Raw genomic sequence first — 13,452 nt, 5'->3', positions numbered from 1 at the left:
GTTATTGTGAACTTATAATGATGGAACGTAATTAATTGTGCCTCTTTCTATTTTCGTCCCGCAAGGCAGATTAAAGTGCATTTTTTCCTCCTGAGGATATATGAATATTTTCAGTTAGGTGGAGCAAAATTACTCGACCATCCATGACAAAGAAAAATATATAAACCCAGAGTATTTTTGAGTTAACAGTCACTGGGAATGGTAACTATGCACTGCATAATGCTGTCAGGGTTATTGTTAGCGATCACCGTTCCCATGTTGAGAACAGACAATCCAACATGTAAACACCGGGAAATGTTTGATCTGTTTAGTTTATCGAAGGATGGCGATATCATTATCGGCGGAATTTTTGTTCTGCACTCCCGTGTGGAGAAAATGGACCTTTCTTTTGAAACGAGACCAAAAGCAGCGAAATGCAAAAGGTCAGTTAAATGAACTTGCTGATGAGAGTATTGAACAGGCATTCAGTACGGTTCAATCGAGTTCAATGATTGCCTTGCTGTTTGTTTCTCTCGCTCTCTCTCTCAAAAGCTCATGTTTAAAATTGTGGTCGATTTATTAATTCATGGATGCGAATATAGCTTGTGTTGACTGAACTAAGTATTGGGATGAGAGAGAAGGAACAGACAAAATACGGCTGTATTTGAAAAGTAGCAATTGGGAAATTAATCTAGAACAGACAGCAATCTGTTTTGCAAACACCCGACTTCATGAAAATGTGAGTTTACTTTAGGAAATTATGGAAGAAACTGCATATTTGTTCAATTGTAACTGTCCTTAATTAGAAAGACTGAAAATGATTCTTGATAATAATTCAATTAGCCGCATTAATCAAAACACAGTCATTATTCAAACATTTGAAAATAAGGAAACATGGCTAATTCTTAATCATCAATAATGTTTCGATCGAGCAGTGCGATGTTAGATTAATATATGTTTATAACAATGGCGTAGTGCATTAATTATAAATATAGCTTATTTCAGTTTTATATCGCGTGAACTCTGTAAGCAAAATTCAAATACGTTTTATTCCAAGTAACTGTTTAGCTAACTATGTCATTTTGGACGGCAGCATTGCAGAAGCACCATCACCACAAATTCTGCAGTTGCAAAAAGTCCCAGCAGCACTTTCTTCGAGTAGCGAGAGTTGGCCAGGAAAAGCGTCACGACAACCCGAGAACAAATTAAAAAAAAACTTCAAGGCGTGTATTGATGGTTGGGTTTTGGGGGACCTGAAAACTTGTTTAAGTGTAATTTCTGGTATTCTCATTCCTTATAGCTGGTTTTTAAGACAACGACAGCGTAAGATAAAACGCAGAAATTTACGGATCTGTTAATTTATTGTTAGACAAGACTCCCCGCCAGACTGGCGTGGAGTTCTACGTTTTGCCAAACTCGTGTCAATATCACTATGTCGGTTAACTGAACTCAGAGTACTGCGTCGATGGGGCCATCCCTTGCTTGTGGTAAAACATTTTGCTTTTCTTTCGTCCATGCCAGTCATTCAAATTAGAGTCGGGTATCCAGAAGTTTTTGTGTGGGATATTTCCACAGATATAAAAAGAACTTGGATTTAACTATAGCGTGCCAAGTCCTTAGGTCCTCCCACAACGTTTTGGGGCCAATGTTTGACGTTTCAAGTATGGTTACTGTTGTTTAGGAAAAAGCGGCAGTCAATATTCCCACAACAGGGTTCCACTAACTGCAATGGGCAAATGGTCTGTTCATCTTTTTGATGGGGTTGCTTGAAAGATAAATGTTGACGAGGACACCAGGAGTACCCTCAGGCTCTTTTTCCAGTATTTCCATTTGATCTTTCGGGCCAACAGAGCAGGTTTCGAATGACTGCACTTTCAATAGCACAATAGCACCTCAATCTTGTCTAATCTTTCATTTCCAATCCAAACTATTATTAATTAAGCCAGTACGCTTGATAATAAAAAAAGACATTGCTCACAACTAATCGATTCACATGAGTCCTAATCTGCAAGTATTTCTGTTCTACAGTTTTGAATTTCGGACATTCCGCTTCATACAAGCAATGGCTTTTGCGATAGACGAAATAAACAACAACACAGATCTCCTTCCAAATCTTACACTGGGCTACAGGATTTATGATTCGTGCAATCTGCCTCGTTTTTCGGTCAAAGCTGCTTTCGAATTGTTAAACGGCCAGGAAGCAACATCTTCCGACCAATCATGTCTACAATCCTCCTTGGTTCCTGCCATTGTTGGTGATTCGGGATCGTCACAGTCTTTGGCAGTAGCGGCGTCAATCGGTCCTTTCCGAATTCCCATGGTAAGACACTTTTGTCAAGTTACTGCCAGGATTTTTAAAGGCATTCGCTTTGCTAAATCATCTCAAAATCCTTTTGGGATCATGGTCCTAGAGTGGCTTCAACAAAGGTTATAGAGCACAGGTTTCAATATTATTCAGCATTCTTGTTTCCTACCATTGGAAGGAGTAAGAGTTGAGGCTTTCCATAATTCGGATTTTAAAATAATACTTTGTTGCTTGTCAAATAATTATAACCCGTATCCCCAGCCTGCTGTTTTTACTTGTATCGCAATCATAAGAATGTTTGATTAAAAAATTGCCTGTGCATTAGATTAGAGGAAATGTTTTTTTTCTCTTTAAGCAAATCCATTCATTGAGCGGCATCCATTTAAAATGGATCACGTACTATACCCGAACCGAGCTGGCGAGTAAATACTGACAGGTTATCAATCATAGAATGGTTACAGCACAGAAGGAGGCCATTCGGCCCGTGGTGGCTCCCTGCAAGAGCTAGTACCACTGCCCAGCTTTTTACAGTAAACCCTGCACTTTTTTCTCTTAAGATTATTATCTAGTTCTCCTTTGAAGGCTGCGATTGAATCCGCCTCCACCACACTCTGAGGCGGTGCAATCCAGATCCTCGCCACTCGCTGAATGAAAACGTATCTCCTCAATTATGTACAACTTTTTTTTTACGTGTGCAATTTATTTGCCAGAAAATATGGTTCTATTTCGAAATGGTACAGGTGAGTCCTCCTTGACCTGCTGGCCAAGATCTATTCCTCAACCAGCATCACTAACGCAGATTATCTGGCGCTTATCTCATTGCTCTTTGCGGGAGTTTGTTGTGCACAAATTGACTAAGACGTGCCTTACATTACAACAGTAAGTAAACTTCAAAAGTTATTAAATAGCTGTGAAGCGCATTGGCATATGCCGAGGTCGTGATAGGCGCTATATAAATGCAAGCCTTTATTTCCTTTTCCTACAAGATGGGATTGATTTCCCTGTTTTCTGGTGGTTTTTATCCCAGGTTAGTTATTTCGCCACTTGTGCCTGTCTCAGCAACAGGAGAGAATTCCCTTCGTTTTTTCGAACGATACCAAGTGATTACTTTCAGGCTAAAGCTTTAGCCCAACTTGTCAAGCGATTTGGATGGACTTGGATTGGAACAGTTAAAAGCGACAACGATTACGGTAATTTTGGAATGCAGGCGTTCACTGAAGTTGTACAGCAGCTTGGAGTTTGTATTGCTTTCTCCGAGTCCTTCCACAGAACGCATTCGAAAGAAAGGTTACTTCATATTGTCCACACTGTACAAAGATCTACGGCGAAAGTTGTCGTGGCTTTTCTTGCTCATGGAGATATGGCAATTTTATTGAAAGAAGTTGCACGACAAAATATATCTGGCATACAATGGGTAGGGAGTGAAGCGTGGATTACGACCTCACTTCTATCCCCAAAGGAAAACAAAAGGTTCGTTACTGGAGCCATCGGAATTGCAATCCGTAGGGTGAATATTCCAGGGTTCAAGAACTTTTTAATGCGCCTTCATCCGTCAGCCTACCCTGGTAATCTTCTAGTGGAAGAGTTTTGGGAAAAAACGTTTGGCTGTAGCCTGAAAATGATAGAAAACAATACAGGTAGCACACAGCCCGTCATTCAGACTAACCAATGCACAGGAAGAGAGAACCTAGAGACAGTGGCTAACGCCTATACAGATGCATCTCAACTGAGGGTTACGAACAAAGTTTATGAAGCTACTTATGCTATAGCCCATGCACTTCACAACATGTTTGTTTGTGAAAGTGGTAAAGGTCCATTTGTCAATAAATCTTGCGCAAGTATTTCAAATTTTCATCCATGGCAGGTAAGTGGAGCAACTAACCAACTAATTACTAATAACTCGGGAATATTCTGTTGAAAATTAACACTATGCTTGCACGTACCTGTCGGTGATTTATGTGATATTCACCTGCTTGTCTCTTTTCGAAGCTATTGCATTACCTACAAACAATAAATTTCACAACTAAAGTTGGAGAAAGGGTAAATTTCGACGAAAATGGGGACTCGTTGGCAACGTACGATATTGTAAACTGGCAGCTGAACAGCGAGGACAATGCTGTTGTTCTGACAGTTGGACATTATGACGGATCCGCGGCTTCAGGAGAAAAAATCATGATCAATGAAGGATCTATTGTTTGGAGTGGTGGTCAGAGAAAGGTAATCCGTGAAAACGTAGCTGCACTTTTCAGACAAAAATGTTTAGATTATAGTGATGGCTTGAAGATTTATTCGGAGAGTTGCCCTACCCATGTGTATGTATGTGCATGTGTGTGTGTGTGTGTCATACGAACATAGCAACAGGAGGAGGTCATTCAGTCCCTGGTACTTTCCCAGCACTCAATTAGACCGTAGTTGATCAGTACCTCAACTCCATTCACTCACCTTAGCTCCACATCCCTTAATGCTCTCAACCAACAATAATCCGTTTTTTCAAACTTGAATTCTCCAATTGTCTGAGCATCCACAAAGTTTTGGGGAGAGAATTCCAGATTTGTACTTCCATTTATCTGGAAAAGTGCTTCCTGATTTCCCTTCGAAGTGGTCCAGCTCTAATTTTGATATTACGTCGCCACGTGTTTGATTCCCCAGCGGAGGAAATAGTTTCTCAGGATCTACTCAATCACTGTTTCACTACCTCTAAGTGTTTGCTTGATGAAATATCACAGAGTGAAGCAGAAATAAGATAAAAGACGAAACATGTTTCAGGTCAATTTGAAGAAATGTGGAAAGGTGTGAACGAGCAAACAAAAGCCAAGCCAAAACTGCATACATGGTAAGATCGAGAGGGACAGTGAAGCAGAGGAAGAGAATACGCAACTATTCCATAGGAAAACAGGAGGACAGGAGTAGAGGCAGTGCAGGAAACTGTGGAGGATCTGATGTCGTTGAGAGATATACATAATGCTGTGCCTAAAACGCCATGTAGGATATTAACCGTGAGGAATGAAATTGGGAAAATTGTCACATCCCAGTGGCGCATCTGATTCCCGATTGAGTATAAATGGTTTTGTTCTCTGCCCAGACAGACTTAGTTCCAATACCACCAGCAATAACATCGGTCCTTACTTTGCCTTTATTAATAAAGTGAGAACTCATTTATCTTTTCCATCTCCCAAGAAAAATTGACACCCAAGAATATTTAGTTTGCAACTTACCATTAAGATTCCAAGATCATGTACTTCCATTTTAAATCGTGACCTTACTTCCTCAACTTGATTTCTAATTCTTTTCAAAGTTGAATACAGGTACTAAACTTGAACTCATCCAAGTACCCCAGCGATATTAAATACCTTCCTTAAGGCAAACTGTGGATTTTTGTGAAACCAATTTATCCCTAAATGGCCTATGTGGCACGGGGAATTATCTTGGAATTACCACCTGGAAGGTCAGCCTTTGTAATCCAACACCTAACTCCTCAAACCTGTTTCCCAAGGCTTACATCTGTTCTCCCCCTTTGCTTCCAACATGAAGGATGCTCAAACACCTTTCCCTGTGACGCAACAGTTCAGTCAAGATTCCTGGTTCAGGCTGCATAAATGAAATAAAGTTTAGTACCTGTATTCAAATTTGAAAAGAATTAGAAATCAAGTTGAGGAAGTAAGGTCACGATTTAAAATGGAAGTACATGATCTTGGAATCTTAATGGTAAGTTGCAAACTAAATATTCTTGGGTGTCAATTTTTCTTGGGAGATGGAAAAGATAAATGAGTTCTCACTTTATTAATAAAGGCAAAGTAAGGACCGATGTTATTGCTGGTGGTATTGGAACTAAGTCTGTCTGGGCAGAGATTGGACTGGACTGGTTTCAGGGAAGAAGATCGGACGCGGAGGGCAGGGTGCCGGTAGTCAATCCAATGAGCTCAATAATTTCCGTGCAATTGAAATTGAGGGAAGGAGAGAAGAAAACGGGTTATCGATGTCGTCAGCCTTGGAGTAAAATAGGAACCAGGTTGTTTGTATTTTCTCTTAGTGTGCACACTACATTTGTTGCTGTTTTGCTACTCCACAATGGATTATAGTCAAATACATCTTGGAGGATGTGTTGGTAATGTTTCTTCCTTGAAATGCATTCGTGAATCAGTTGGGTTTTTTCAAACAACAATCCAGTAGCTTTCATAATCTTTCCCTCCGTTGTAGGATTTTACAACTTTGCGTGGTGCAATTTAAACTGATGGTCTCTTCGTTGCTGTTTCAGTGACATGACCACTAGCTTCCATACCTAAACGAATGGCATGTGGAGGATTGGCTGAGGGGAACGACACAAAAGAAAGCTACATAAATCTGATAGCTGCTGACAACATTATGCGATGAATTTAGAGCAGTTTGTGAGAGTTGTGATGGATTAGTAAAGGGCAGGATTCCTCGAGACGTTCCTGGAAGATGTGAGGCTGGGGCCCCCACTCTAGTCTCTCACACCATAATGTCTTCGTTTGGTGGCCTCCACGTCCCCTTCAGGGAAGCCCTGAAAATTCCCAGGAAATTCAAAGAGAGCTGCAGCAAATCTCCAACCACCCCCCTCGGGAAGTGCGCTGGCAAAATGGGAGCACTTTGGGCATCCAGGAAATATTTAATGCGGTGACAAAGCAGATTGCAAAGAAAGATATGTTGGGTGGTATGTGTAAAATGAATGGTAGCGAATTAGCGGCCTATATTACAATCCGCACGGTGCTCAGTTCCATTGAAGTCAATATTAACTTATACACTATAAAAATTGCTGAAATGGTGCAGACATGTTCGTGGAATCAAGAGGTCGATGGTAGCTCAACTCTCAGAAATGTTAGTTGGTACAGTGTGAGAAATGAATAGGGAAAGGAAATACAGTAAAATAGTCAAAGTCACAACAGAATGAAGGGATAGAATGATCTGGGGGAGCAAACATATCGGCGTAAATTTTGACACTGATCATGTACAACGAGTGACTTCAATGGAAGTAAAATCGGAAGAGATGTAAAACGGGCTGGCGATTCGCTATCACCCATTTATATTATCGCACAGTCAAAACCTAACTTATACAGTAGAAAGTCTGCACCAGGGCTGTCCAACATACGGTCCGCGGGTGTCGATTCGGCCCGCCGATCGTTTCCATCAAGCCCGCGGTTGGAAACTGTTCCCGGGGCCGTTCCTCATCCTCACCGTGACTGGAGATTAGATATGCCCCTTTGTCTTCTTCTTAGAGAGCGGCTTTTAAAAACATCGCGCTGTCAGTTTCGCAGGTAAACAGCTGCTGACATCGGGAGCAGCGGTTCCCCAACAGACTTAGAGTTTTCCACTATTTAAAAAAATGCCCGCTGGAGAACCCCGAGTCTGTTCCGGATGACAGCATCTGTCACCTGTGAAACTGACAGCGCGATATTTTTGCAATGGACTGGCCAACTATCTGCTGAGCGTTCCACTCTCTGCAACTGTGTAAAAAAGAGTGGGAGGGAGACAAAAGGGTTGGTGGTGGGGGGGGGGGGAGGTGGGGAGGTGGTGGAGCAGGGAGAGAAAAATAGGAGAAAGGAGAGAGACAAAGAAGAGGGGGAGCAGAGAGTGGGGCAGGCAGACAGGGGGGACAGAGACAGCGGGGAACATTGAGCGGGCAACACAGAGCTGGGAGTGAGGAACATTGAGTGGGGAACACTGGAGACATGCGGGAGGAGCGAGAGAAGGGAGAGATACAGAGAGAGGGTGGGTGGAGATGGGGGGAGCGGGTGGGCGGCTGCGGTGAGAGAGAGAATAAATGAGTCATTTACTTACGGCACAGAATGAGGCCATTCTGTCCATCAAGCCCATGTCGGCTCTCCCTAGAGCTGTGCAGTCAGCCCATTCCCTGGCTCGAACCCGGTAGCCCTGCAAGTCTATTTCTCTCAGGTGGTCATACAACCTCCTCTTGAAGTCATTGACCAACTGCAGTTCCGTCACCCTTGTGAGCAGCGAGTTCCAGGGCATTACCACCCGCTGAGTAAAAAAAGTGCTTCTTCATATTCATAGAACATAGAACAGTACAGCACAGTACAGGCCCTTCGGCCCATGATGTTTTGCCGAACCTTTAACCTACTCTATGATCAAACTAACTACCTACCCTTCATTCTACTATCATCCATGTACCTATCCAAGAGTCGCTTAAATGCCCCTAATGTATCTGCTTCTACTACCACCGCTGGCAGCGCATTCCACGCACCCACCACTCTGTGTAAAGAACCTACCTCTGACATCTCCCCGAAACCGTCCGCCAATCACCTAAAAATTATGCCCCCTGGTGATAGCCCTTTTCCACCCTGGGAAAATGTCTCTGACTATCCACTCTATCTATGCCTCTCATCATCTTGTACCCTTCTATCAAGTCACCTCTCATCTTTCTTCACTCCAATGAGAAAAGCCCTAGCTCCCTCAATCTTTTTTCGTAGGACATGCCCTCCAGTCCAGGCAGCATCCTGGTAAATCTCCTCTGCACCCTCTCTAAAGCTTCCACATGCTTCCTATAATGAGGCGACCAGAACTGAACACAATATTCCAAGTGTGGTCGAACCAGAGCCTTATAGAGCTGCAGCATAACCTCGCGGCTCTTAAACTCAATCCCCCTGTTAATGAAAGCCAACATACCATACGCCTTCTTAACAACCCTATCAACTTGGGTGGCAACTTTGAGCGATCTATGGACATGGACCCCAAGATCCCTCTGTTCCTCCACACTACCAAGAATCCTGTCTTTAAGCCTGTATTCCGCATTCAAATTCGACCTTCCAAAATGAATCACTTCACACTTTTCCAGGTTGAACTATCTGCCACTTCTCAGCCCAGCTCTGCATCCTGTCAATGTCCCGTCGCAACCTACAACAGCCTTCCACACTATCCACAACTCCAGCAACCTCCGTGTCATCGGCAAACTTGCTAACCCAGCCTTCCACTTCCTCATCCAAGTCATTTATAAAAATCACAAAGAGCAGAGGTCCCAGAACAGATCCTTGTGGAACACCACTGGTCACCGAGCTCCATGCTGAATACTGTCCATCTACTACCACCCTCTGACTTCTATGGGCCAGCCAATTTTGTATCCAGACAGCCAACTTTCCCTGAATCCCATGCCTCCTCACTTTCTGAATCAGCCTACCATGGGGAACCTTATCAAACGCCTTGCTAAAATCCATATACACCACATCCACTGCTCTTCCTTCATCAATGTGTTTTGTCACATCCTCAAAGAATTCAATAAGGCTTGTGAGGCATGACCTGCCCCTCACAAAGCCATGCTGACTGTCTCTAATCAAACCATGCTTTTCCAAATAATCATAAATCCTGTCTCTCAGAATCCTCTCCAATAATTTGCCCACTACCGACGTAAGACTGACTGGTCTATAATTCCCAGGGTTATCCCTACTCCCTTTCCTGAACAAGGGAACAATATTTGCCACCCTCCAATCATCTGGTACTACTCCAGTGGACAGTGAAGACGCAAAGATCATCGCCAAAGGCGCAGCAATCTCTTCCCTCGCTTCCTGTAATATCCTTGGGTATATCCCATCTGGCCCCGGAGACATATCTGTCCTCATATCATTCAAAATTTCCAGCACATCCTCCCTCTTAACCTCAACCTGTTCGAGCATATCATCTTTTGTAAAAAAAACTTTCAGTGTCCCCTAACCCTCGAGGGGAGGAGATGGGGAGGGGGGGGGGGCGGGCTTGGGGAAAGGAACGAGGCACACACACAGAGCGCAGGGAGAGAGATCAAGGTCTTTCTTGACAGATGGAAATCTGTCCAGAACACTCTGCATCACTACATCAAGTGTGCGGGCAGAGAGTATCTACTTATGCAAGCAAAAACAATGCCAGGTATGTCACTAAATCAGTTTTCATTATCGTGACAACAAAGTAAACCAATAAATTTGTCTTCTCATTGAAAGCTTCTTCACAAACATGAACAGTTGTTGTTTTTATTAGTAAGTTTAATTTTAAATGCATTTATCTTTCGAAATTTGCATAACGGCCCCCTGGGCCGAGCAAAAATCATAATGCAGCCCTCTGCCCGAAAAGCTTGGACAACCCTGGTCCACACCAAAGGTGTTCAAAATTTCAGTGGAAGTGACAGTCCTGGTGGGTAAATCTTCAAGAGGTACACTTGTGTTGGATATAGAACTATGCAAGTTATAGAAACTCCGAATGAAGGACTAATATGCTATCTAAAAAAAAATAAAACGATCTGCTCACCATCCTATTATTTACCACAAGGTCCCTCGATCAGTTTGCTCCAACAGTTGCTCACCCGGAACAAGAAAAGCTTCACGAAAGGGACAGCCGATTTGTTGTTTTGATTGCATACAGTGTGCCGAAGGAGAAATTAGTAACACCACAGGTATGCATAGACATAAATAATCATCAGTTTTGCTGCATTGTTCTCAAATTTCCGTTTTGTTAACTCTAATTTCTGTTCCCTCCCCACCCCAACCCGACCCCCCCGTCCAAGATTCAATTGATTGCATAAAATGTCCCAGCGATTCCTGGTCCAATGCACAGCAAGACGAGTGCATACAAAAGGAAGTTGACTTTCTTTCATTTTTGGGCATCGTGGGTATTATTTTGACGACACTCGCATTGGTTGGAGCTTGCATCACAGCAACTACTGGTGGTATTTTCTTGTTTTATAAAGACACTCCAATCGTGAAAGCCAATAATTCGGAGCTCAGTTTCCTTCTTCTCTTCGCTTTGACGCTTTGTTTTCTGTGTTCACTTGCATTTATCGGCGAACCGTCTGGATGGTCTTGTATGTTACGTCACACAATGTTTGGTATTATTTTTGTCCTCTGTGTTTCCTGCGTTTTGGGGAAAACAATTGTTGTGGTGATGGCATTTCAGGCGAAACTTCCCAGTAATAACGTGACCAAATGGTTTGGGCCTGTACAACAACGCTTATCTGTGTTTTTTCTTACACTTTTGCAGTGCATAATCTGCATCTTCTGGTTACTTACATCACCACCCTTTCCTGTCAAAAATCCGAACTATTTCAAAGAAATAATCGTTCTGGAATGTGATGTTGGATCTGAAGTCGCATTTTATTGCGTCCTTGGTTACATTGGTTTTCTGTCATTTGTTTGCTTTGCTGTTGCATTTCTAGCTCGAAATTTGCCGGATAATTTCAATGAGGCTAAATACATCACATTCAGTATGCTTATCTTCTGCGCCGTTTGGATATCATTCATTCCAGCTTATATCAGTTCTCCTGGGAAGTTTACTGTTGCTGTGGAAGTGTTTGCTATTTTGGCATCCAGCTTTGGTTTGCTCTTCTGTATTTTTGCTCCTAAATGCTATATAATATTGTTGAAACCAGAGAAAAATACAAAGAAGCATTTGATGGGTAGAGTGTCCTCTCAAAAACTTTGAGGAACATTCGTAAAGGCTACGCCATAACATAAGAATTATCGTTTCTGTTTTAGTTTGTAGATGTTTTGATCTCAAATTTCAAAGTTTATGTGAATAACGAATGTAACTGAGGAATGTTAGTACTGTATTTGTGAATGTGTGCTGCATGGACCGATTTGTGTCTTTGTTTGACAGCATTCAATAAACTTGTGTTAATTTGTTTCCGCTGTTACTGTGTTCTCTCTTTCTTTATTTGAAGAATAAAGCATGAAAAAGCGTTGAAAATGGAATGAGCTGCCCAGAAAGGTCAGTGGAAGCAAATTCAATGGGAAGTGCTGTATCGGAGCATTGGGGTATTTTAAAGGAAGACCTGCTTCAGGTACAGGCTAGGTAAATTACAACAAGGGCAAAAGGTGAGGGAACCAAATATATGGCTCCTTGGATGACAAGGGAGATAGAGATTATGATGAAACAAAAAAGTTGTATGGTGTCTGTCAGGTGAATTCTTCAAGTGAGAACCAGGCCACATACAATAAATTGAGAGGGGCGGTGAAGAGGAAAATAAGACTGCGAAAGAGAAAACATGAGAATAGAATGGCAGTCAACATAAAAGGAAATCCAACAATCTTCTGTGGACAGGTAAATAATAATTGCGTACTTATATATGAATTGGGGCCTATTAGGGACAAAAAATGTAATATATGCTGAGAGGCGCAGGGAAAGGCTAAAATATTGAATGCATACTTTGAGTCAGTATTCACGAAGGTAGTGGAATCTAACAAAGTATCGATGGAAGGGGAAAGATTCCTGGCAATGAATAAGCTAAAAATTGACAAGGGGGATGTACTGAGAAGGCTGGCTATGCTGAAGGCAGATAAGGCACCTGGTCCGAATGGTTTGCATCCTTGTTTGCTAAAGGGAGTGGGGATTGAGACAATGGAAGAGCTTACCATAATCTTCCAATCTTCCCTGGCTGCAAGGGAAGTGCCAGGAAATTGGAGAGTACCAAATGTGACACCCTTGTTCAAAAAGGATGTAAGGACAGTCCGAGCAACTACAGGTTTGTCATCAGTGGTGGGCAAGGCTGTAGAAACAATAATCAGGGAAAGAAATCAACAGACACTTGGAGAAGTTTGAGTTAATTAAGGATAGCCAGCATGCATTTGTCAAAGATAGATCATTCTTGAAAGATCTAATTATATTTTTTTGATGAAGTAACAGAGTAGGTTGATGAAGGGAATGCGGTAGATGTGGTTTATATGAATTTTAAGATTAAGGAAGTGTTTGATTAGTTGCCAGATAAAAGTCTGGTTAACAAAATTCAGGCTCATGGAATTGGAACATAGGAGTAGGCCACTCAACCCATGCTATCATGGCTGATAATCCAACTCAATGTCTTTTCCCCACACTATCACCATATCCCGTTATGTCACTGGTATTTGTTATGAGGAGGGTCTGTATCCAATTGGATAAAAAAATGGCTTAAGGACTGAAACCAGTGAGTCATTGCAAATGGTTGTTTTTCGGACTGAAGGATGGTAGTTCGAGGTGTTCCCCAAGCGTCAGTGTTGCACCATTGCTTTTTTGCTATGTATAAATGACTTGGATCTTGGAAGAAAGAGTGGAATCTCAAAATATGCCCAGAAAAACAAATTTGGAGGTATGGCAAGCAATGAGGATGATATGATCCACCATATCAGGAAATAGAGAGACGAGTAGAATGGGCAGTGAGGTGGAAGATGGAATTTAATACAGAGAAGAGTGAGGTGATACCT

At 42.2% G+C, this 13,452-nt stretch overlaps 1 protein-coding gene across 1 annotated transcript; it reads left to right on the top strand.

The window, feature by feature from the left end:
- Nucleotides 1-282: 282 nt before the first annotated feature.
- LOC137374960 (extracellular calcium-sensing receptor-like) lies at nucleotides 283-11,698 on the top strand. Its single transcript, XM_068041575.1, has 6 exons — nucleotides 283-422; nucleotides 2,008-2,299; nucleotides 3,312-4,148; nucleotides 4,274-4,501; nucleotides 10,550-10,673; nucleotides 10,785-11,698. Exons 1-6 carry the CDS (start codon nucleotides 295-297, stop codon nucleotides 11,696-11,698), a joined length of 2,523 nt encoding a protein of 840 aa, XP_067897676.1. The 5' UTR covers nucleotides 283-294.
- Nucleotides 11,699-13,452: the final 1,754 nt, after the last annotated feature.

Source organism: Heterodontus francisci, chromosome 11 (genome assembly GCF_036365525.1).
Source record: "Heterodontus francisci isolate sHetFra1 chromosome 11, sHetFra1.hap1, whole genome shotgun sequence".
NCBI classification, from domain to species: domain Eukaryota; kingdom Metazoa; phylum Chordata; class Chondrichthyes; order Heterodontiformes; family Heterodontidae; genus Heterodontus; species Heterodontus francisci.
This window is presented reverse-complemented; position numbering and strand designations above follow the sequence as displayed.